General features: G+C 53.9%; 1 protein-coding gene across 2 annotated transcripts; it reads left to right on the top strand.

Annotated features, from left to right (window-relative positions):
• Positions 1-226: 226 nt before the first annotated feature.
• KCTD10 (potassium channel tetramerization domain containing 10) lies at positions 227-24494 on the top strand. Of its 2 annotated transcripts, none has more exons than XM_041003599.1 (7): positions 227-350; positions 5850-6063; positions 13027-13196; positions 15907-15993; positions 16284-16336; positions 17432-17627; positions 21852-24494. In XM_041003599.1, exons 1-7 carry the CDS (start codon positions 348-350, stop codon positions 22074-22076), a joined length of 948 nt encoding a protein of 315 aa, XP_040859533.1. In that variant the 5' UTR covers positions 227-347; the 3' UTR covers positions 22077-24494. The 2 variants fall into 2 exon arrangements, with proteins under 2 accessions (XP_040859533.1, XP_040859532.1); XM_041003598.1 differs by having other exon boundaries at positions 317-350; positions 15904-15993.
• The last annotated feature ends 180 nt before the right edge of the window (positions 24495-24674 follow it).

Raw genomic sequence — 24674 nt, 5'->3', positions numbered from 1 at the left:
GGAAACGACAGTTCCGCGGCCAGACTTCACCCTGGAAGGAAGGCCTTCCCGCACCTCGTCTTCCTTTCTGGCGGCTGAAAAGGCGAAGCATTTAGGGGACGGCATAGATATTTGACCTAACCGAAGCGGAGCGGAATCGATGCTTGCCGTGAAGCTTGAAAACGAAAGCTGTCGACGCCTAGGGCTGCGACGGATGTTTTAAGGAGGTGCCCTCTGCGGGGCGGAAGTGGCGGGCGTGCAGCGGAAGTCCCCGCCCAGGCCCCGCCTCCGCCCGTGGCTCGCGTGAGCTGGGTGTTTCCTGCCTCTCAGTCTGCGGGTGTGGACAGTCCGGCGTTCTCCGGCTTTTCATGGTAAGGAGGGCGGTGCCCCCAATTGGGAGCTTTTGGGGGGCCGCCAGAGACGGAAAGCGGCTGAGTGGAGGGCAAGGGAGCCTAGACGGGGGCAGTCGCGGTAGTCGAGCGACACTCGGTTAGGGGGGAATTGGGAAACGAGAGGGGGCGAGGTCCGGGTGGGGGAAGGGCTTTGGGTGTCCCTGGCTTTTGGGGATGGGGGAAAACCACTTGGGCGTGCCGAGTACTGAAGGGTGAGTGGGGAGGGGGTTTGCGAGGGTCGAAGCGGTGTCTGTTGCGAACAAAGAGATGTCCCTGACAGTGGGCATTCGGCGGGGAAAGGTGAGGGTGAAGGTGGGGGGTGCGGAGGGGAGTCGTGAAGCAGTGAACGGGTAGAGGAAGATGAGCCGGGGCGGAGCGGCTGGGATCCCGCGGTCACCTGGCAGGGAAGCACGTTCCAGGTGTGGCTGAGCACGGGATGATTGGAGGAGGGTGAAGAGGGGAGCCCTCAGGCTGTGTGTGTGTGTGTGTGTCCGTCCGTCCGTGTCCGAGGCTTGGGGTTCAGGGGAGGGCTGTGTGTGTTTGCGTCCAAGGCTTGGGGTTCAGGGGAGGGGTGTGTGTGCCCCTGTTCAAGGCTTGGGGTTCAGGGGAGGGATGTGTGTGTTCGCGTCCAAGGCTTGGGGTTCAGGGGAGGGATGTGTGTGTCTGCGTCCAAGGCTTGGGGTTCAGGGGAGGGCTGTGTGTCCAAGGCCTGGGGTTCAGGGCAGGGATGCCAGAGGCCTGAGGTCAAGGGGCCTGGCCTGCCCTCCTGGGTCCCCGTGTAGTCACTTCCTTTGTGGTGGCCACACCTGGGCATCCCGACTTGTCTCTCCTGCTGCCTCTCAGCTGTGGGCTTGAGATCCTCACAGGTCTTTTTGGTGAGTGTCTCTTTGTCCGTGGGTGGGGGTGGCCCGGAACACAGCTCAGATCCTCTTTGTCCCTGTTGTCACTGGCTCGGGGGGCGGGGTAGGGTCTAGCACAAGGCCATGGGCAGAAGAAAGCGAGTCCAGGTGTTTCTGATTATGATCTCCACTTTGTACAGAGCAGGCTAGCCAAGGGGAAGGTGGGTGGCACAGGTGGGCCTCGGATTCCCTCCCAGCCCAGCAGCATCACCTGGGATTTGTTTCTGCTGCTGTCCCAGCCCTGGTAGTCGTGGGATGGAGCTTCAGTAAGCGATTTATGGCTGCCTGTTAGAATTGGCGGCAGAGGGGCCCTTAGAACTCTAACTCCTAGTCTCCTCTGCATTCCACGCCTTGCTTTGCCAGACTTTCGAGCGAAATAGGCCGATAGTTTGTTTGCTACACACCAGAAGACAGTGCCGCCTGGTGGGACGTGTGGAATTCACCCGTTTGGGATGCCGGGGACTGATTGGGTTCAGCTTGGCTGGAATGGAGTGGCGGACTGCTCCGCGTGGAGGAAATGCTTTCCATCTGGGGAAGCTTCGGACGGTTTCGCCGTGCTCCCCTGGTGTTTCTTAGAACCGGCTTGCTTAAACACCTGAGCTCCACGACACTGAGGCTGGGGCAAGCTCAGAATGCCCTGAAGAGCCCATCAAGGGTGGGCCCTGAGCCTCCCCCACCCCAGGACCCCAGTGAGCCCAGCAGGCCACTCTGGTCTTTAGCTCTGGGAGCTGTGGGGCTTGGAACTTCAGGCACAGAGTGGAAACCACACTAAGGATGAATGGGATATCCTTCCCTGAGGATAATTTTTAAAAAAATTTATTATTATTGGAAAGGCAGATTTACGGAGAGAGGAGAGACAGAGAAAGCTCTTCCACCTACTGGGTCACCCCCAAGTGGCCACAGTGGTCAGAGCTGATCTGAGTCAGGAGCTGCTTCTGGGTCTCCCATGCTGGTGCAGGGTCCCTAGGCTTTGGACCCTCCTCAACTGCTTTCCCAGGCTACAAGCAGGAAGCTGGATGGGAAGTGCAGTAGCTGGGGGGCACGCATATGGTATTCCGGGTTGCAGAGGGCAGGATTGGCTAATTGAGCCATTGAACTGGACCCCCTGAGGGTCATTTTAACAATTATAGCTATGAAGATTCCATTTTATGAAGCGGGAGGCTGACTGAGTGTTGCGCTGGAAGGGGGTGGAGTTATTGTAGTGCACATTTCCTGTCTGGTAATCCAGTTATACACAGAACTGTAGGGATGTGGTGCCTGTTTGCAAACCGTGCTTGCCTGGGTTTCCTTTCCAATGGAGGAATTGTCCCTCTCAGCTGCACCCCATGGTTCCTTGGGTGTGTACAGTTGGTCGCTTCCTGCCTGTGGCGCTGAAACTCTGAGCTGGCGGCTTGGCTTTTGTTCTTGTGTTTTTAGTTTTTCAGGAATGAGCCAGGCCTATGGTGCTGGAGGTCTGGGTGCTTCTCCCCAGTCCTCGACTGAGCTGTAGCTGAATTCAGAGGAACTGAACTCTTTGGAGCAGTACGTTGGAATCTTGGTATTAGGTTCTCCTGGGGGAAGTGTTGGGCGTTTCGTCACAGCCCAGCCCAGTTATACCAGAATTTTCAAAGGGTAAGCTGAGGCAGCAGTGTTTTTTCAAGCTGCATAGATGATTTTATTGTGTGGCTGAAGGAGAACCACTGTTCAGATGTGACAGCCATACCCCAGGAGGGGATGTTGGAAGGGTGGGCGCCTTAACCATCTGTGTTAGGTGGTGGTGGTTTTAGTGAGCTAGAAGCTATAGCCGGCACCTCAGGTGTGTTCTCTTTAGCCGCTAGGCCCTGCCGCCGGGCCCCTCAGGTGTGTTCTCATCCTGCCTCTCCCTCGCGGTGTCTCCATGCTCACTGGTAATGAATTCCACCCTGTGAAAGAAGTGAAACAGCAGATCCCTGCCCAGCGGCCCAGGAGAGCACTCCCCAGACAGGTTTACTCATGTCCCCTGCTGTGTCCTCAGTTCACCCCCCACTTTTTCTCCAGCGGGGCCTCAGCCTCTGCTGGCCTGGCTGAGCCCTGGCATCCGCAGGCTCTGGGAAAGGGTAGGATAGGTGATATTCAACCTGCGGTCTCCAGTGGAAGCAGGCCGATTCCTTGTTGCTCTGTAATCAGGTCTGCTGAAGGGTGCCAGCAGTGCTGAGAGAGGAGCTCATTTGAGACTCGGAGAGTGTTAGCTGATGTTTCCTGGTGGGGCGTTTGCTTAGAAGGAGAGTCTGCGCTGAGTCCCGTTCATGTCAGCTCTCTGAAGGGGACATGGCTGTGGGACAGATAGGACTGCGGAGGGATGTGTTGCTGGAGTTCCCATAGCGCCTGAGCGCCAGGACCAGGGACCCGACACTGGTCTGGCTGCCATGCGTGGTCCCTTAGCCACACATTGCCTCCAGCCTTTGGGGGGGAGCTTTGGACTTTGTCAGCATAGATGTTCTAGCTCCAAACAGCTGTTGCTAAAGCAGGAGGGAACCTAACCGTGCTTGCCACCGCCGCCCCTCCAGCTTTGGGGATTGACTGTCCTCCCTGGGGGGTGCTATCTGCATCCTCACTGGAAATAATGGTAGCTGTCTTCCAGCGGTGTTTGTGTTTACAAAGTTGGATGTGGTGGTAGAAGTTAACTAGTGGAGAATCATGCAGGAGCTTTCTGGAGCCATGGAAATGTGTCCTGTTGCCGCTGGGGTGGGGGCTGTGCAGCTGATCAAAGCCTGTCAGACTGGCACCAGCATTTGTACGTAGAACAGGTATCAGAAAACCAAAGGAGGTACAGAAGTGCACGGTCTCTTTCATAGTGGGCATAAAAGCTTAGCTGAAGCCCATGAACACAGTTACTGCCTGCTAAGTCTAGATCTCAGCAGGGTACTGGAAAAAGTAAAAGCGTTTTCATTTTGGGGGCAGATTTCCTTAATACCATCTTGCTTCCCCCGGAAAAAACAAAAACTGATGCACACTACTGTAAGCCCCAGTAACCCCACCACCCCTTCTTCAAAGTCTGCCCTCCCGCTGGCAGGCAGCGCGGCCTGAGTGCTCCTGAGGGAAGTGCTAGGGCAGCCTGGGCCTGATTCCAAAGGACAGCAGCTGCTTCCTTTTGACCTGTTCCCCTTCATACCCGACCTGGGGCCTCAGAGATGCCGGGAGCCGTGCCTGAGCTGTTGCACACCTGCCTTCTTGTGCTGTTCCCCTAATGCTGGAAGACACGTGTGTAGCGCCTGACCCAGGCTCCCTGGGTGAGGGGGTGGGTGGAAAGCCGTATAGCTTTGAATGACATGTAGCCTGCTGCCAAGCCTTGCCTTCCTCTCTATGCAGACAGGGTTGCCAGTCCCAGCCCATGTTCCCTGGGAAAGTTGGGTGCATGTGTGTCTCGTTGGTTAATAAACCTGTGTGCATTGTGGACAATCTGGAGGAGGGAGAAAGACACACAGAACTGGGAAGAAGGCCTGTTCAGTATCAGGGACTGATCAGGAAAGTTGTGTGCTGCCATATCTGTGCATTCACCACCAGAGGTTCGCTTGTGTTCATGCGTGGACACAAACTGTCCTTGTGGCCTCCAGGGACAGTGTGGGCTGGGTCCATACAAAAGCCCTGGGCACCACTGACAAGCAGCGCCGATTCTTTGACCTGGGCCCTGAGTGGATCCAGGCCAAACTCCAGCTGGACGAATAAACAGCAGCCACTTGAGTTAGCCAGGACAGGGGAGGTGTTTCGATCGCATGTCCTGCATCATGTCTGTGTTTGTGTGCAGACATGACTGGGGGATGGCCTCATTTTGGTCATACTGCGTCACAATCACAGAGTGGCCTAGTCTGTTGGTGATGTGCTATGAAGTCATCCACATTCACGTGGAGTGCCAGGGCCTTGCTATGAGGCTGGGGCTAGCTCTCGGCCAGCAGGGCTGCCTTGTCCTGTCTGGGGCTGTGCCCCACGCTCAGGGAAGATGGGTGCCCCCCAGGGCTATCTTCTCCATCTCTCACTGAGGCAGTGTTGGTTGGGAGTCCCTTTCCTAGGCCTCCTGATGGCATCATGGCCAGAAGTTTTTGCAGCAGTATACAGCTGTTGTTAGGCCGGGGAGACACTTTCTCTCCACAGGAACTGTGAGGCGTGGGATCTGGAATTCCAGCAGTCACATAAAGGCAAATTTTGTGTGTAATTCAGCTAAAAGATGGCACTTAGGGCTATTCAGTGAGGAAACAGAGAGGCCCGGGCAGTGCACAGCCTACTATAGAAGACAGCCAGGGCGCCCATTCCCAGGGTTGCTGGGCAAGGAGGAAGTCCCTGCAATAGGAGTCAGCAGGTGTCCTGGCTGCCTGAGTGGGCAGTCTCCAGGGGCCAGTTGGTTTCCAGCCTGCACCAGTTGTTGATCTCTTGCCCACTGACCTCAGGAGAAGCCAGAAATGCAGACTTTTCTTCTCTGGCCAGAGTTGTCCATGCTGGGAGCGGGCTCTAAGAGCAGCGTGTGCACATGTGTGCACAGCAGAACACACTGAGGCCAGATTCAGCACACCAACTGCAAGGGGGCAAACTCACCCCATGCTATGCCCTGTGTCTTCTCTACTGGCAGGAAGAGATGTCAGGAGAAAGTGTGGTGAGCTCAGCGGTGCCAGCGGCTGCCACCCGCACCACTTCCTTCAAGGGCGCGAGTCCCAGCTCCAAGTACGTGAAGCTGAATGTGGGTGGGGCTCTCTACTACACCACCATGCAGACGCTGACCAAGCAGGACACCATGCTGAAAGCCATGTTCAGTGGGCGCATGGAGGTGCTCACCGACAGCGAAGGTAAGCCGCCCCCACTTATCTGCGTTGGCTTGCATGTCTGACCACAAGCTGCCAGTCTCCAGCTGAGCTCAGTGTTGCTACGTGTCCCAGAGAGACAAGATGCAGCCTGAGGGCTGTGGCAGGGAGGGCTTCCCGGAGGAAGTGGTATTTAAGCTGAGGCCTGACGACATGCAGGGTGTAGATGCGGATTGATTGGCTGTGTGATTGGGAGATGGTTCTTGCTGCACTCTAGCCTCAGCCTGTTCATCTGAAACATGGAGGCTGAGCCAGCTGTTCTCGTTGGTCACTTGTAAGCTGCCCTGTCCTCTGACTCTGACCCTATGGTGTCAGCTTTCAGTGGCATGGAACTGTTTTGAGGTGGTCTTGGCAAAAGTAGCTCCTTTTTTCCCTTACATAGAGAACTTTATAAAGTACGGTCCATTGTTTTCTATAGGACAGTGATTGGAAAGAGAAATTTCCAAGAATGGATGGCTCTGGGAGATGAATTAACTTTTGTAAGGTTATAGTGTTTACAAGGCATGGATGCTGACATAGTACAAAAAAGACTGCCAGAACTGCTGGAGGATGTGTCCCATGTGGAGCAGTCAGTGAGCACCTGCAGGGACTACATGCTTATCTACCTGGCTTAGAGGGCTGCTCCCTGGGGCTCAAGTATATCCCCGTTCCTTGGTGTGGCTGGATCTTGCCTTTGCTCATTTTTTTAAAAAAAGAGATTTACTTATTTTTATTGGAAAGTCAGATTTACAGAGAGAAAGATCTCCCTTCCGCTGATTCACTCCCCAAGTGACTGCTACAGCCAGAGCTGAGTTGATCTGAAGCCTGGAGCTGGGTCTCCCATGTGGTGCAGGGTCCCAGTGCCTTGGGCCATCCTCGACTGCTTTCCCAAGCCACAACCAGGGAGCTGGATGGGAAGCAGGGTGGCTGGGATACGAACTGGTGCCCATATGGGATCTTAGCACGTGCAAGGCAAGGACTGTAGCCACCAGGCCACTGCGCCAGGCCCACTGCCTTTGCTCTTTCAAGACTGGCATTCTGCACTGATGCCCTCACCTTGCCAGGGACACGCATGTGCAAGGGTGGGCGAGTTTTGACTCAAGCCAAGTGAAGTTGGGGGCCAAAGCCTGCTGTGTAATACCTCACTCTGTGATCCTCAGCAGGCTGAAGGTGGAACTGCCGGCCGGTTTGGGTGTGGCTTGCTTTGTCCTAGGTGGGACTCGAGGTCCCGCTTCCCTGGACTTCCTGTGCACCCTGGTTGTAGGCCAAGCTGCAGTTCAGTGAGGGCGGAGCCCCAGAGCTGTCATCCGTGTCTCACCCAGAAGTTCTCTTAGCATTTTATGAGTGGAGGAGCCCAGTTGCTGTGCCACACCCCACAATGCCCTGGAGTATTAGCAGAAATGAAGACAGTAGCACCCCAGGTACAGGAGGAAATGGACATCAGCCGAGAAGCCAGGATTGCTCGGGTTTTTCTGTCTCTGGGCAGGGGAAAGCCGCTGGGAGGCTTAGGAGGCCTGGAAAGCCTGGTAGAAGGAAGCCTTTGTTCCTAGGAAGCCCTTGGGTCCCACAGTGCCCCTTTGCAAATGAGACGCAATCTTCACATGCCATCCCCCGGCTGGACATGATGGGCATGTGGAGTCAACGGCACTGCCTACATTCTGAGTGCCAAGGGATGGTTTTCACCTGGTGCTGCCTGATAAACCCAGCACCTCTGATCCCCCTACCCCCTGACCTTGGCAGCATCACATCCCTTGAGCTCCTTGCCCTCCTCACTGTAGAAGCGCCCTGCCCGGAGGTTTGTAGCCTCCAGGACTCTGTGTAGGTGGGGACTGTTGACCGCACTCTGTGGGAGGGCTGGGCAGAGCAAGAACGGCTGCACTTTCGTGCTTTCTCAGATACTGCAGGGCTGGGAAAGGTGCTCCTGAACTCCGGGCTCGCTGGCTCCCACCTTCCATCCAAGGGTTGCTTGGCCCATCAGTTAAGTCAGTGGTTGGGACACCACACCCGGTGTTGTTGGAGTCCTGGCTATTCTTCCAATCCAGCACACCGAGGTGCACCATGGGAGGCAGCAGATGATGGCTAAGTTCTTGCTTCCCTGCCACCCATATAGGAAACCTGGACTCTGGGTTCCTGGCTTCTGCCTAGCTTAGCCCTCTCTCTCGCAGGCTTTTAGGGAGTGACCCAGCTGATGGAATCTGTTTTTTGTACCCTTCATATAAACAAATAACAAACTTTTTTTTTTTAAAAGATTTATTTTTTATTATTTTCTCATTGGAAAGGCAGATATACAGAGAGGAGAGACAGAGAGGAAGATCTTCCGTCCGATGATTCACTCCCCAAGTGAGTGCAATGGTCGATGCTATGCTGATCCGAAGCCAGGAGCCTCTTCTGGGTCTCCCACGCGGGTGCAGGGTCCCAAAGCTTTGGGCCGTCCTCGACTGCTTTCCCGGGCCACAGGCAGGGAGCTGGAAGGGAAGCAGAGCTGCCGGGATTAGAACCGGCGCCCATATGGGATCCCGGGCGTGCAAGGTAAGGACCTTAACCACTTGCGCCACCGCGCCGGGCCCAAATAACCTAATTTTTAAGAGATGATGTATTTATTTGATCTTTGTCCACTGGTTCACTCCCCAGAAGGTTGCAGCATCCTTGCGGACACGTTTATTGCTTCACAGAGCTTATGCTCAGCATCCTATGTCTTTGTGGTTCTATATTGGCCTTCTCCCAGTCTGACTTGTCCCGACAGTTTTTTTTTCTTGTTTTAAAGATTTATTTATTTCTACTTAAAAGGCAGATTTACAGAGACAGAGAAATCTTCATTTGCTGCTTCACTCCCCAAGTGGCCACAACAGCCATACCAGGGCTGGGCTGAAGCTTCTTCCAGGTTGCCCATGTGGTTGCAGGAGCCCATCTACTTTGGCCATCTTTGGCTGTTTTCCCAGGCACCTTTGAGGGGAGCTGGGTGGGAATGGAGCTGCCACAACACAAACCAGTGCCAGTGCGGGGTGAGTGCCAGCGCTGCAGGTAGAGGCTTAGTGCTGACCCTAGCAATTTTTTCTTTCAACTTAATATTTTTATTTCTATTTATTTGAAAGAGCTACCGATCTTCTATCTGCTGGTTCATTCCGCAGATGTGTGCAGTAGCTGAAGCTAAGAACCATGTGGGCAGCAGGGACCCAAGGTGCTTGAAACATCATCTGCTGCCTCCCGGGTCCAGCAGGAAGTACAGGTGGGACTTGGTCTCAAGCATTCTGATACGGGATGTGGGCACCCCTGCTGGGGCTACAGTCACATCACTGCCCTCTGTGTGTTTTTAAGATTTATTTGAATCTTTAAAAAAAAAAAAGAGTTATAGAGAAAGGGAGAGGATCTTTGATTTGCTGTTTCTCTTCCCAAATGCTCTCAGGAATGAGGCTGGTTCCTAGACTCAGAATTTGTAACAAGTATCTTTTTTTTTTTTTTTTTAACTTATTCTTATTGGAAAGAAAGCAGATTTAGAAAGAGGAGAGATAGAAAGATCTTCCATCCGTTGCTTCATTCCTCAAATGGCCGGAGTTGAGCTGATCTGGAACCAGAAGCCTCTTTCAGGTTTCACACACAAGTGCAGATTCCCAAGGTTTTGAGGCATCCTCCACTGCTTTCCCAGACCACAAGCAGGGAGCTGGATGGAAAGTGGAGCAGCTGATACATAAACCAGTGCCCACATGGGATGCTGGTGCTTTCAAGTGGTGAATTAGCCAATTGAGCTCTTGCGCCAGCCCCTTTCACAGAAACCGTGAATGAAATTCATCATCAGGCAAGTTTGGGAACCACCAATGCACTTAATATGGCCAGGAGAAATCAGCGAAGGCTCCCTGGAAGAGGTATGGAAATTAAAAGAGAAGGCCAGTCACCCCCAGAGACACAGTGTGTGTTACACCTTTGGGACTGGGGAGGAAGTGAGCCTATTGACCCAATCAAGCCCCAACCCACAGAGCCCCAGGGATTCCCTCCTGGGCTGGGGCTTGTGCCTCTTTTCTGTCTTTGAACAGTAATGATGAGTTAGGTGAAGAGTTCAGTGTCAAAGACTTATAGCTGGGCTAGTGTTGTGGCACAGCATGCTAAGGTGCTGCTTGAGATTTTGTATTGAGATACTGAGTATCCCGTGTCTGGGTACCAGTTTGAGGCCCAGCTTGCAAGCTGCCAGCCTTCCAGGGAAGGCAGCTGATGGTGGCACAAGTGCCTGGGTCCCTGCCACCCATGTGTGAGCCTGGCACAGAGCTCCTGGCTCCAACCTGGCACAACTTTATTGTGGCTCTTTGGGGAGTGGACTGGCAGCTAAGAAGATATCTGTCTCTGTTGTTCTGCCTTTAAAACAAAACAAAATAAAACCCCCCTGTGGCTGATTTAGGGTGCTGCCAGTAAAGCCAGCCAGCCTTGTACTGCGTGTTTGGTGTTTGTTCTCCTGTCTTGTCTTTGTGCCAGCCTCATGCGATGCCAGTTTTAGAAGATCCTGCTGCTTAGAGACAACATTAAGCGTGTCGGCACCCAACATCAGCCCATGATCTGGTGTGGGAGGCACCCTAGGTCCCAGCCTGCCCTGGCTCCAGCCTGGCCCTGACAGGACAGCGTCCGTGAATTGCTCCCACACATCCAGGTGGCAGGAAAGAGCCTCTCCTCGTTTCGCCCCAGCAAGGAGCCCCTGGACTTGGCTTTTGCTTTTCCAATGCTCTGCATTGTGAGCATGCATGGGGCAGGGTCCCTGCTTCAAAAGCAGCTGAAAGGTTCCTGAGTCAGGATGCTAATTGGAACCTCATGGAGCGCGTGCCTGGCCTCTTTGCCCTTATTTGTCCAAAGTATGATTCCTTCGCCACAAGCATTTCCTGGCGGCATTCTTGAGCCAGAGCCCGCGTCAAGCTCCGCCTGTTCATCTGTGGAAACTGGCTGGGCCCCGGGGGATGGCTTTGGGGGCGCTGCTCTCGGTGCACACTGCAGTGAGCAGGCAGTGTGCTCTGCCCTCAGCAGCTGACTGCTTGGTTGCCATTTTCTTCAAGGCTGAGGTTCTACTTCAAAAAATCCCCCTGCCATCATTCCCCCCCCGCCCCTTTTTTTTTTTGAAAGGCAGAGAGAATCTTTTTTCCTGTGATTTATCTCTGTCACAGGCAGGGCTGACCCAGGAGCCTGGGTTCTGAGATGGGGACGTGGCATCCCTGACTGCATCTCAGCTGCCAGGACAGGAGCCTGGATGTGCAGTCCGTCCTTGTTCTTGCTGGCTTGCCCTGCCCTGCTCTCTGTGTTCTGCAAGGCTGCTGAGCCTCCCCTTGTCTGGGAGAACTCGAGGGTGAGTCTGCCTCTCTGAGACCCCTGCGAGGGGCTTCAGTATTTGCACACATTGTCTGCTTTGGCAAAGCCAAGCGCTGCCTCGGGTGGCACAGATCACGCTGCACAGCTGTGGGTTTGCCCTGTAATGGGCTGGTGGCAGCTTTGTCATTTTTAATAAGTTTATTATCCTATAATAACCAGGAGAGTCACAAGGCAATGTGGATTTCTGGCACTACTTGCAACATGTGAGTTTTGGCAGCCCTGGGCCCAGGTCGCTGGTTGGCCCCTGGGCTGGAGTGGGAAGAGGTGACCTGCCCGTGGTTTGGGATGCATGCTCTGCTTGGCCTGAGCTAAGCCTCCTCCTCCCCCCTCCCCCTGTAGGCATCTACACCTCCCTCCCCAGCCCCCAAGCATGCAAGTTGCAAAAGAAGCCAAGTGGTGTTTGTGTATGGTACGGACTGTCTGTGGGAGAACATGGGAAGACATTTGGCTGCTGCGGCAGGGAGGTGTGATGGGCCGCCGGCAGGGCCTCTTCCTTCCGGGCAGCCGGGGCCTGATTGCAAACCCCACCTTTGCTTGTGGTTGCCCTCCGTGGGGGCCCATGTTTCTCTGTCCTCTAGAAGCCACTGCCTGCCATGTGGGAGGGCCAAGTGGAAGGCAGGGGGAGGGGTGAGTAGAGACTGAACAGGCTAGCTGAATTGCAAGAAGGGAGCATAGAAATAGCCTTGTTATTAAACTCCCAGCAGGTTGCTGAGAGCAGTCGTGAATTGCTCCCCCAACAGGGAGGGGCCCTCACTTGGGGCAGTGGGCACAACAGCGGTGGGCGGGGCATATTGCTGCTGGATTGTCTCCTCCTTGCTCAAGGCACAGAGATGGGGGCCTTTCTGCAGAGCTGGTGGAGGGTCACTGGTGGGGGCATCACAGATGCCTACCTAAGCCCCTGTGGCCTTGGGGAAGGGACAGGAAGGCTGGAGGGTGAGACATAGCCACTGTGTGGCCACCTGTCAGTGCTTGGCCTTTCTCTTCCGGGGTCCCTGGTCTCTGCTCCAGCACCCCTTCTTCCAGGCCTCAGACACCCCCTAGGGCCTGCTCATTGCCACTTGGGGATTCAGAATGCCCTGGAGCTCTTAGTGCAGGTTGGAGCAGTATGACAGAGGGGGAAGCTCCCTTGCCCAGCCCAGGAGGTTTTCATTGTATCTGCTTGTCTCCATGTCTGCCTAAAGCAGGGCACACCTTTCCATGGTGATATTGAGCTGCTGACCCTGCTGGTCTGCGCTTCTTGCAGGAAGTTACGGAGAAGACTTCCTGTGCTGGAGGTGGGAGTGTGTAGGGTCACTGTGGGTGTCAGAGATCACACACTGGAGCTGTGGCTATCCTCCCTGGAAAGCTGCCCATTACTTAAGTGTCTAAAACACAGAAAGGGAGGAGCAGGAAGAGGTAGGCCTTTCTTCTCCAGAAGTGCTTCTTTCACTGGGAGGTGCTCCTCTTGGGCTGCAGAAATTCCCTACAGGCCCCCAACAGAGCCTCAGGCCCTGAGGAGTCTGGGTTGGGGTGGTGGCAGGAGCCTGCCCCCTGAGGTAGGCAGATGAGGCCACACCCCTCCCTGTAGGCCAGCTGTCCCTTAGGACCTGCTGGGTAAGCACCTTCCCTTCCACTGCTTTCTGGCTGCAGGCTGGATCCTCATCGACCGCTGTGGGAAGCACTTTGGGACCATCCTCAACTACCTTCGCGATGGGGCAGTCCCCCTGCCCGAGAGCCGTCGGGAGATGGAGGAGCTGCTTGCAGAGGCCAAGTACTACCTGGTCCAGGGCCTGCTGGAGGAGTGCCAGGCCGCCCTACAAGTAGGCATCATCCTGTCTTCCTACTCCTGCCTTCTAGCTTCCCTGTTCTCTCTGTGTGGAATAGGGCTGATTGAGTTTTGCTGCACTGGTACAAGTTCCCTCCTAGCGCTTGCTCATTGCAGGCCCACAGTGTTGGACACCCATGTGGATGAGTATACAGTGAATCGGAGGACAGGCAGACCTGGGCCACTTTTCTAGACCCATTTTGGGGACTTTGGCCCCATGGGTCATTGTTGCTAGTCCAGCCTAGTTTTTATAGGTGCCCTTCCTCAGCTGGACTGGGACAGGACCTTTGGGGTCCAGGGTAACATAAATCCCATCATCCCAGCGTGCTTCTGAATGTAGCCAGCAAAGTTCCAGCAGGGTGGAGACCAGGAGAGTCACTGGGCTGTTCAGCGGTAGGGCATCTGCATACATGCAGCTCTGTGCCTCCCCTAAGCCACATGTCTGTGATGACTGGCTCTAACCCGGAGCAGTGCCCACAATGCCTTGCTCCTCCAGGAACTGTTGCTGCCACCCCAGAGCCCACTGTGACTCTTAACTGCGTGTTACAGCATTTGCTTTCTCATTGTTTTTTCATTCCTAATGTTTGCTAAAGCAGTGCGTGCCCATCACTAAAGCAGTACCCGAGGGGTGTCACCCAGAGCGCCACCCTTCACTGTCACCTGCGCACCCTCCCCCGCAGGGCTGCTGCTGAGTCGTCTTTGCACGTTTCTGCTTGCTTTCATGCGGTCACATAAGGTGCTCACACTGTTATCTGGTGACTCTCTGGTTTTCCACTGTAGCAGATTAGAGTTTAGGCTCCCACCCCTCTCCCCAGACAACCACCCCAAGGTGTCTGCACATACCTCTCCCGTTCGCCAGGGCAGCTCATCCCAGTGGTCACCCCAGTCCCGTCGGGGACCGGAGTCTGCAGGGTGACATTTGGACTGAGATGACAGGGCTGGCGCTGTTTCCAGTGGAGCTGCACTTAACAGAATTAGCCATGGTCTTGTTTGTTTTGATGAGCCCGGTTCAGCCCCAGGCTCTCAGACAGATGGTCAGTCTCTGGTCAGTGGAGCCACCTTGGAGACCCTGGCGGCTGTTTGCTCTTGGCAGCTCCGGTTTCCCTGTCTGGTTTCTGTTAGCCTGCGGTAACACTTCTGTGACTGGGGCCCCACTTTCTTTCCTGCCAGTTCCTTTCTCCCTTTTAATTCTTTATGACTGATTTCCCCCCCCGCCCCAGGTTTTGTCTTTTCTGTCCTCCTATTGCATCTCTGATTCCTGCTCTGAGTTCTGACTCCTGAGCGCTTCCCCGCGTTCTGCCGGGTGGAGCATGCGGTCACGTTGGTGAAGGTGCCCTGGCTGGCGCTTCTCGGCCACCTGCTGATCCTCTCCCAGTTTTCTTTCTGCCCCTGTACCTGTCTGGCTTCGCCCCTCTTCTTTTTTTTTTTTTTTTTTAAGATTTATTTATTTATTGGAAAGTCAGATATACAGAGGGGGAGAGGCAGAGAGGAAGATCTTCCGTCCGATGATTCGCTCCCCAAGTGAGTGCAACGGCCGATGCTATGCCGATCCGAAGCCAGGATCCAGGAGCTTCCTCCAGATCTCCCACGCGGGTGCAGGGTCCTAAGGCCTTGGGCCGTCCTCAACTGCTTTCCCAGGCCACAAGCAGGGAGCTGGATGGGAAGTGGAGCTGCCGGGATTAGAACCGGCACCCATATGGGATCCCGGCGTATTCAAGGCGAGGACTTCAGCCACTAGGCCACGCAGCCGGGCCCTCGCCCCTCTTCTTTGTGTTGTGGTTTCCATCTCATGTTTAGGCTTCCTACCCACCATCCAGTGGGCTTCGGAGGTCAGGGCAGGGCTGCCTGGCAGACACCAGAGCTGCTGTATTCAGTGTAGAAAGACCCCAGGTGGTAGACCCAGCGAGCCTTTTTGTGGAGGTCCTCTGTCTTGTGTGCTGTGGGTCCAGTCTTGCCCTGCTGCCAGTGCCAAGTGAATGGACAGTGGCAGCCCCCTCAGAGTGGAAGCTCGGCTCCATCATTTGCTGTGCAATCTGCTCCGGGACAGAGCAGCCCCTTCTGGGAACAGGCTAGATCTGGAGGTTTTCCGGAGGCTGGAGCCCTCCCTGCTTGCCCTCAGTCCACCAGCCCCAGAGCTGTTCTCTCCGTAGTCCCCTGTCTTCTGTCTGCCGCCCACCTCTCCCTTTCCATGTCTCCTTGATGTTCGCCAGGCAGCCATCTGCCTCCTCACCTTGAAATGTTGACCCTCTTTGTCTGCTGACCTCACTTCTGCTATTTTGTTCCTTCTGGATGTATTCTCTTTCTGTGCCTCCGCAGCCATTACAGTGGAGTTTTAGGACCTTGGGGTTAAAAACTGAGTTCCACTTGCCATGTTGGGGGTTTCTTTTTGAGTGACTTCTTGAGTGAAAAACGTGTCACCGTTGGTAGCGTCTTCCGAGCACTGCTGCCCATGACAGCCCTAACCGAAGAGCAGACCTACTGGAAAATTCAACTCTCACTTTTGCCCGTCTTAATTAATGGCTGTTGAGTGTAGCCCTGTCCCCCCTCGCTGGAGCCACCTCCTCCCCCTCGCTGGAGCTGCCCCGTCCCCCCTCGCTGGAGCCGCCCCGTCCCCCAGGCTGGAGCCTGCCTCTGCCCAGTGGCCAACAGTGCATTCAGCACAAGGCTGACTCTCCAGGCTGACAGTATCTGTTTTGTTCCAGCAGAACAAAGACACTTATGAGCCTTTCTGCAAGGTTCCTGTCATCACTTCATCCAAGGAAGAGCAAAAACTTATAGCGACTTCAAATAAGGTATGTGAGAGGCGCCTGAAGTTACAGCAGTGCTTTGGAACAAGCTGTGAGTTAAAAGTGTGCCCTTGTCCTCACAAGGCCCGAGCAGGAGTTGAGGACGGGGGCAGCGGCTCCTCTGTGTGCCCACTGCTGTGGGGGCATGCAGGCTCCCCCAGTCAGCCAGCAAGCTCTGTTTGTCTGCAGCTACCTCTGCTGCCTCCTGGCGGGTCCCCAACCCCGAGGGAAGCTGGTGGCTCATTGCACCTACACACCAAGTAACTGTCTTCTTTCTCTTTTGAAACATTCCACAGCCAGCTGTGAAGTTGCTCTACAATAGAAGTAACAACAAATACTCCTACACCAGGTAAGGTGGCAGCCAGCCAAGGCGTCGGCCCTCGCTGGGCTAAGCTCCTCTGCTCCTGTCAGCCAGGCCCGGCTCCTCTTGTCTGTCCAGAGAGCTGACTGCCCTGCGCCTCTGAAAGGCTCGGGGAAACAGGAAAGGAGAGCTTCAGAGAGAACTGCACACGCCGTCCAGCTCACCTCTCTAAGGTGCAGCCCTCAGAGGTGTGAGGCCGTCACCATGAAGTCTAGAACACTTTCATTGCCCCACCAGGAACTCCTGGACCCCTTAGTGGCCACTCATCCACTTTCTGTCTCAATGGATTTGCATTTCCCGCTCGTCTCATATGACTGGAATCCATGTTGCTTTTGCATAGTGTTTTCAAGCTTGAGTCACATTGCAGCATTCTTTTTCTCCATCATGTTTTGTTTGTCCATATCCGTTATTCGCTGGGCATCTGGGTTGTTTCCACTGCTTGGCTGATGTGTGGAGTGCTGCTGTGAACATTCATGTACAAGGCTTTGTGTGGATTCCGAGAAGCATAGTTGCTGGGTTACGTGGTAGCTCCAGGCTTAGTCATTTGAAGACCTGTCAGACTCCCCCACAGTGGCTATACCTTTGTGCCTTCCCTGTGGGGGTTCTAGAATGCCTTGTGGTGCTAAACATGGGAACATGGGGTGCTAAATCGAGAACTTAAGGGAGAAGTTAGTGAGGCTGTAAACTGACAGAAGGTTGACAGTCTCCCTTGGCACTGCCCACTGCTGCTAGCGTGGCTCAGTGGTGCTCTTGTCCCACATCTGGAGACCCTGCATCTGCAGTGTCATCTGACTCCCAGAGCAGCTGGGGAGGGTCGCAGGCTTAGGGTCAGGCCTGGCTGGTTTGGAGGCCTGGCTTCTGCCAATTCTTAGTTTTTGGCCTCCAACAGTTGCCTGGCTTCTCTGACCCTGAATTTCTTTTTCTGACTGCAGAGACTGTAGTGCCATTCACGGGTGATTGTGGTCACACTGAAATGAGACTGTGGAGAGAAGGGACCCTGCAGGGCCTTGCGTGTAGAAGGGCTCCACAAAGGATGCCTGTTGCTGTGGGCCGGTGGTCACCCTGTGTGATGCTGTCTTGCAGCAATTCTGACGACAACATGTTGAAGAACATCGAGCTGTTTGACAAGCTGTCCCTGCGCTTCAATGGGAGGGTCCTCTTCATCAAGGACGTCATCGGGGATGAAATCTGCTGCTGGTCCTTCTATGGGCAGGGCCGCAAGATCGCAGAAGTCTGTTGCACCTCCATCGTCTACGCCACGGAGAAGAAGCAGACCAAGGTGAGGGCCGCAGCCCCGTTGACCTTGGTTTTCTAGTCATTAGCTACTGCTTCCCATCTGTCTGACCTCCTCTTGTCCACCAGCTTCCCTGGGCCTGTTCCACTTTCCTTGGCTCCCATGTTTGGGCTTCCTTCTATGCTTCCTCAGCTGCCTGGCTGGACTAGGCTCTGAGGGTCTGTCTGCACATTGACCCCTCTGCACTGGTAGACCTCTTTACCCCTGGCTGCCTGACTTCTGCAGAGCCAGATCACCCCACAGAGTGCTACTATACACCCTATACACAGCTCGGCTGTCTATCTGTCTTTCACTTTTCCACCCCTGCTTGGTACGTGTGCTGCCAAGGAGAGCACACTCCCCACCCTCCTTGGGCTATGCAAGTGGGTTTTCTTTCCTTTTTCGCCTGTAGTAATGCATAGTTATTTCCTTTTCAGTCTGTCCTGGGAGGAATTTCTGATTGTAGTGGCAGACAGTGGGCCTGGCAGCCTGTCCCACCCCTGGACATCATGGGCAGTGTGTCGGTCACCTGCCCAGATCGCTGTTGCCCTTCCAGTGTTAGAACAGTTCTGTAGGATTTTGGAGCTGGCCTCTAGCAGAAACCAATGAGAGAAAAATGACCATAAAGTACAAAGCATCTTTTTCTTTCAAACTTACTTTGGGAAATTGAAATCATTTCCAGAATGAGAACAGCACAGTGACCTGTGTACCCATTCTCTGGCCACTGAGGTCTGGTCACTCTTGCTCCATCCATGTCTGCTGCTCTTCACCTGTTTTATTCTGAACATTCAGGATAGAACTTCAAATACACATAGTGTCTTCAAGGTACTCAAGAAGGGAGAAACACTGAGGTCCTTTTTGTTTTTTCAAAGTTAGTGGGTGTGAGACAGGATGGGGGCACTTTGACTTGTGGTTGAGATGTCTTTGTCCCTATTGCAGTGTTGGGTTTGAATCCCCACTTCGTCTCCCGACTCCTGCTTCCCGCCTGTGCAGACCCTAGAGGCAGCACATGGTGACTCTGGGTGAGTCCCTTCTGCCAGGTGAGAGACTTGGACTGAGTTCCTGGCTCCTGGATCTGACCTGGGCCCAGCCATCGTGGGCATTGAAAGCACATGGGAGTGTATCTCTCTGCCTCTCAAATTTACTTATTTAAAGTTTTTTTTTTTTATTTTAAAAAGGCAAATTTATAGAGGGAAGGAGAGAGAAAAAGATTGAGAGATCCTCCATCTACTGGTTCACTCCCCAAATGACTGTAACAACCAGAACTGGGCTGTTACAAAGCCAGGAGCCAGGAGCTAGGAGCATCTTCCAGGTCTCCCACATGGGTGCAGGGGCCCAAGGACCTGAGCCTTCATCTGCTGCTTTCCAGGCCACATACAGGAAGTTGGATGGAAGTGCAGTAGCCGGGACACTGAACTGGTACCCACATGGGATGCCAGTGTCAAGGCGGAGGCTTTGCCTACTATATCACAGTGCCAGCCCTGTGTAAACCAGTTTTTATTAGAGCTGTGAATTCCTTGTGTAACTAGGTTCCCATTGTGTCATGATTTTGTTTTTAGTACATACTAGGGTTACCTCTGTGATACTAAAAGGATACTCATCCTGCTGATTAAGCTGCAGAATATGGAGCAGTCTCCTTTTGAGAGCTTGGTAGGAAGCAGAGGCATTTTGAGACCCTGTAGCCTGAGCCAGCTTTGTATAGATGAGAAGCCAGGGTCCAGAGAGGGTGTGTTCTGTCTGTGGCAGAGCCTGGATGGGAGGTTGGGACTCTCCTGCACCCCCGCCATCCCTGCCTGCTTTTGCCCTGTTATCCTAGCCTTGATGGCTGCCTCAGGGAAGTGTGAGAATTTGATGCCAGAGATGGCTACCCTCCTAGGAACAGGATACTTCTGGGAGATGGACCCTGGAACTGACAGGCTTTGCTGTCTCAGAGGGGTGCCCAGTGGCTGCGTTTGGACTTGTCTTGAATGTTTGGCATCTTAACAGGTTGTACTATTAACGTCATCCAACTGCCTCCCGTAGTTCACTTGGCAAGCGTGTGCTTGCTAAACTTAAAGCTGATACTGTCCGTTTGTTCCTTTGTTCTGATTCACTGAGGACTCGGTGATGATCAAATCCAGAATCCCGCCCTTTATTGGTCTGTGTTCTCGGTGGTTCTCCTGTGTGGCCACTTTGCTCTTTTTTTTTTTTAAGTTGAAAAGTCAGAGGGGAAGATCTTCCATCTGATGATTCACTCCCCAAGTGACCACAATGGCCAGTGCTACACCAATATGAAGCCAGGAGTCTCTTCTGGGTACTCCATATGGGTGCAGGGCCCCAAGGCTTTGGGCCGTCCTTTACTGCTTTCCCAGGCCACAGACAGGGAGCTGGATGGAAAGTGGGGCCGCTGAGATTAGAACTGGTGCCCATATGAGATCCTGGTGTGTTCAAGGCAAGGACTTAAGCTGTTAGGCCACTGTGCCAGGCCCAGCCACTCTGCTCTTGAACCCTCCCAGTTAGGTGGCTGTGGTTTAGCTGGTAGCTGGAGCGGTGTTTTCTAGTTACAAAATGTTCATGATCTCTTTGTCAAGACTGTGCGTGCTGCTCTTTGCTTTACAAGCAGGTACCCTGACTTGCTGGGACGTCCAGTTAATGGCAGCATTCAGGTCTCAATCAGACATTCCTAGTGTCATCTGTCCTCTTGGCACAAGCACCTGTTGGTTCCTCTTCCCATGGGGGGTTGCAATTTTCAAGGTCATGTGTGTTCTAAGAAGTTGTAAACTGTCCTGTGTGGTTGGAATGCGGTAACAGGAGTCTAGGTTTTGGTTAATGCCTAGGGAGAATGGTAGCACTTGCATTTAACAGGCAGCTGACCCTGTTAAGCTCAGCCTTCCATGGGTTGCGGATCTAGAACAGTGTGGTTTGCAAAGCCCCCAGATCCGTCCTGTGCTATAGCCAGTCTGTCTGGTGGTGACTGCGTGCTGTTTGGTTCTCGCAGCCCTGTGTGCTGGTTAGGGGTGGTGGTGTCCCTGCAGGGAGCCCAGAGCTCAGGCTCCTTTCTCAGGCCTCCCCTTCCTCTACAATCTTTGCAGTACTTCCTGCCTCATAGGGCTCTTCTTTTTCAGTGACCTTGCCAGAAAGCTGGCCCTTGGGGCACCCCACTTGCTGTGAGCTCTGCTTATGTCTGAGGCCAGACAATGCGAAGCCAGGGGAGCAGAGCAGCAGGGATTCGGGCCTTGCTGGCAGACACACAGGAGCCTGCCTCAGGGCGGAGACTCCTGTGGCCTTCCCGTGTGGCCCTGAGATTGCTTGCAGGTGAGGGCAGGAAACTAGAGGCAAGACTGGCCGCTGCAGATCCGCAGAGCTGTGGCTTGGTGCTCATTTTGGCGTTTCGTGACATTTTGGTGTTGAGTAGAGTGGGTGATTATGGCTAGATGTGGAGCTGTGTCTGTGCCTGGAATTGGTCCCCCTCATCAGACAGGGCAGTAAGTTCGTTGCTGGTCAGCTGTTCATATTCAAGTCTTCCTTCCCAGGCCACCTGTGTCTGTGACTTTGCAGGTCCTCACTTGGTTAGATGTGCATCTCTTTCTGATCTTGAAGCTTCTCTGAGCAAGCCCAGTAGGCATGTGCTTACTCTGTTTCTGCAAGGCCAGAGCCTCAGAATGCTGTCCCTTAAAGCAGTCTAGACTGTGAGTCGGGTGTCTGGGAGGCCCCTGGCTTCAGGGTGCCTCAGCATGAGGGGCAGCATGCAACAGCACCTTGCCACCCAGGAGGAATCCTGTCACCTGGGTAAGAAGAAAAGAGCTGTAAAGACTGCTTGCTGCTGGGGAGGGTGTGGGCACAGGGCCTATTGGGCTGCATGTCCATCAGCATGAGCTGCTGGATCATGGCTGCTGGGCCAAGGTCTCCAGGTTAAGATGGGGACAGGAGGCAGGGGGATTTGAATCTAGGTGTTGAGTAGAGTGGGTGATTATGGCTAGATGTGGAGCTGTGTCTGTGCCTGGAATTGGTCCCCCTCATCCCCAGGCCCCCACCCAGGTAGGGAAACGACCTCACCAGGTCCCTTTGGTCTGTGGTGGACCCAGCACTGTGTGTACATGTTACTAATAGAACATGACAGTGGCAGTCTTCAGTGGAACCCAGGGACTGCCTCAGCCTGCTGGCCCTGTTCCAGAATGAGTGTGCATGTGTATGTGCAAGCTCTGCACTGCCTTACCTGCTGTGTATTCTGTGTATTCTGTGGGGTCACAGGTTGAGTTTCCTGAAGCTCGGATTTATGAGGAGACCCTGAATATCTTGCTGTACGAGGCCCAGGATGGCCGGGGACCTGACAATGCGCTCCTGGAGGCCACAGGCGGGGCGGCCGGGCGCTCCCACCATTTGGACGAGGATGAGGAGCGGGAGCGGGAACGGATCGAGCGCGTGCGACGGATCCACATCAAGCGCCCTGACGACCGGGCCCACCTCCACCAGTGAGCAGACAAGCACCCCAGACCTCCCTGCGCCCTCCTCGCCTCCGCCCTCCCAGCCAGCCCCATGCAGATTCCCACAGGCAGGCTCCGGGGGCTCCTGCTTCCAGCACGCCTGGAGTCTGCAGATAACTTTTGTAACAAGCCAGATGATATTTGGTATCTTTCCACTTTTATAATAAGCCAGATGATACTTCACCACCAGGCAACCTGATTGTCTTAACCAGGTGTCTACGCCCTTACTGTTGAACAGCCTGTGTGTAACGTCCCGACTTTTGCTGAGAATCTGAGCCAGGCTCTATTTGGTGATCATGGGAAGAGAAGATGAATGAGTGTGCTGTGTAAGAACTCTTGTTTGCAGTATTTATTTTTATGGTGTTGATGACCTCTTGTGAGTTTCCTGGGGGCCACCCAGTGAAGGGTTTAGTTTGACTGTTCTGAGAGGGTCTGCAGTTGGTGATGCCAGAGGTGTCTTGCCTGCAGCCCTTGGGTCCTGGCTGCTGGTTCCTGTGTGTTTGGACCAAGCCTAGTCTGCATTGCTTTGCTATAAACCTGTCCTGCAGTGTGGGGGGTGACTGGAGTTTAGGGCTGTGGAGACAGGACCATAGGGGCATCATGAGCCTGCACTGTCATAAGCGGTGTAGCTTTGAGTGCAAAGCTTGGTGTAAGAGGCAAACCTTTTGCTGCCCAGACCTCTGGTGATTTCTGGGAGTCCCAGCCTAGTGTGGCCGGAAGCTGAGCTTTCCCTCACACTGTGGGCTAAACTCCCTCCCTGGCTACTGGCAGGCACTTTCCTGTCAACCCTCACAGTCCAAGCCAGCCCCCTGTTTCTGGTGGCCTGCAGAGCTCCAAATTGCTGCTCCAGTGAATCCACTCCATGCCTGTAGCCTTCCTGCTTCAGCTGGGCTTTAAGCCCACTGCTGCTCCAAGGAATCCACTCCATACCTTTGACCTTTTCTGAGCCCCGAATGGATGCTCTGTCCTTTGCTTGGAGATGAAATGTAGCCTCCCAGTGATTGACGGCTCACAGTGCCTGCCCCAAGGGAGCTGGCCAGGTGCTATGCATGCTGCTGGCCCTTGGGCAGTCCTTGCAGAAGAGTGACTGTCAGGGAGTAGGCTGAGAGGTTGTGCAGGTGCCCTTGGGTCTGGGTCATGTCCACGTTTGTGTCTGTTGAGGGGATGTGTATGACCGTGGGGGGATGTGTGCTCGCTGGCGTCATGTCAGGCAGATGTTGGCAGTTACCTCCCTCCCTCTGCGCCACTGGGCCGGCGGGGGGGCGGAAATGCGCTGTGACTGGTGTGAGTGGTTGAGAGTAGATGAGGTAGTGCAGTTAGAAGGCTATGGAAGTGTGTTCCAGGTGGCGAATGGGTGTTTGCTTCTCAAGGGACTCTTACTATTTTATATACCAAAGGTATTGGCGGGGCAGCCTTTACACACAGTATTCCCCAACCTGAGTTTATATTTGAAGCGTTTTTCACAGCTTAAGACAGTTTGGTACTGGCCTCCCAGTGACAGGAGTATGCCTCTATTTTGTATGCCGCAGCATAGCCTGTGCTCATGCTGCCCTAGCAATCACACTTGGGGTAGATGCTTTTTAACCTGTCCTGGGGGAAACTTTTATACCAGGCCATTTGGATTTTGTTAAGGAAAGGGGGGGCTTACAAAATAACGTTTCGTAAATATTTTCTACTCTTTGAGTTCTGAAGACCAACCCTGCCATGAGGGTTGAATTTTTGTAGAAAATCAAAATGACTTTCCATTCTGTTTTCTGTAAGAAAGGAAAAGCCATTGTAGACATTGTTTCTTAAACGTTTGTGTCAAGATGACGTTTGTGGACAATCAGCCTTGCTTGCCTTTCCCTCCCTGGGACTTGTCACTTGAGGCAGCTCGCTGAACCTTCTCTGCTCCGGTTCTGCCCCGGTGTTGTGAGTCCTGCCTCCCTAGGATGTCGACAGGGTTGTGAAACATTCCAGTGAGTGATGCTGCAAAGCTGCTGCTGGCCTGGAGCCACACTGTTGCCCAGCATACCGTAAAAGGATCTGCTTTTCCTCATGCCAGCATGAAAGCAGAAGTTAAATATGAACAGTTAAGAATGGTCCAAGTAAAACACGGGCCTAAGAGTGGATAAAGAGTAAGCCTTTATTGCATTGTACTAGCTTCTAGTTTAAGAAGAAAAAAACAAAAACAGACTTTGGTATGCTATCAACGAGTTGAGTTTGTTTTGCATAACTCTGGCTGAGCTTGGGCTGCGCAGTCCAGTGTGTTGCAGTGTGTGCTGTCTCCCCCTAGCATCCCTGTCATGCGCGGTAGTGTCATTTCCCTTGTCTCTGCACTATGACAAGACATCCCAGGTCTTGGCAGCTGTCCCTGTCTGTCGTGTAAGCATTTGTGGAATATGTAAAATAAAGGTATGTCTTGCTTCCATTGAGGTCTGTCCTCGGGGTCTTTTCGGAAATGCCCAGTGGGGTCAAGCCCCTAGAGTGTGATGCGGGGGTGGCCTGCACTTGGTGGCAGCTGCTCGAGTGGCACGGGGTGGAGAGCAGACCTGAGGCCTTCCAGCCGTGCACCGACACCAGGTGAGCTGCTGCTCTTACCCTTATGGAC

The sequence above is a fragment of the Ochotona curzoniae genome, unplaced genomic scaffold, assembly GCF_017591425.1.
Source record: "Ochotona curzoniae isolate NIBS_2020 unplaced genomic scaffold, NIBS_Ocur_1.0 scaffold_274, whole genome shotgun sequence".
NCBI classification, from domain to species: Eukaryota; Metazoa; Chordata; class Mammalia; order Lagomorpha; family Ochotonidae; genus Ochotona; species Ochotona curzoniae.
This window is presented reverse-complemented; position numbering and strand designations above follow the sequence as displayed.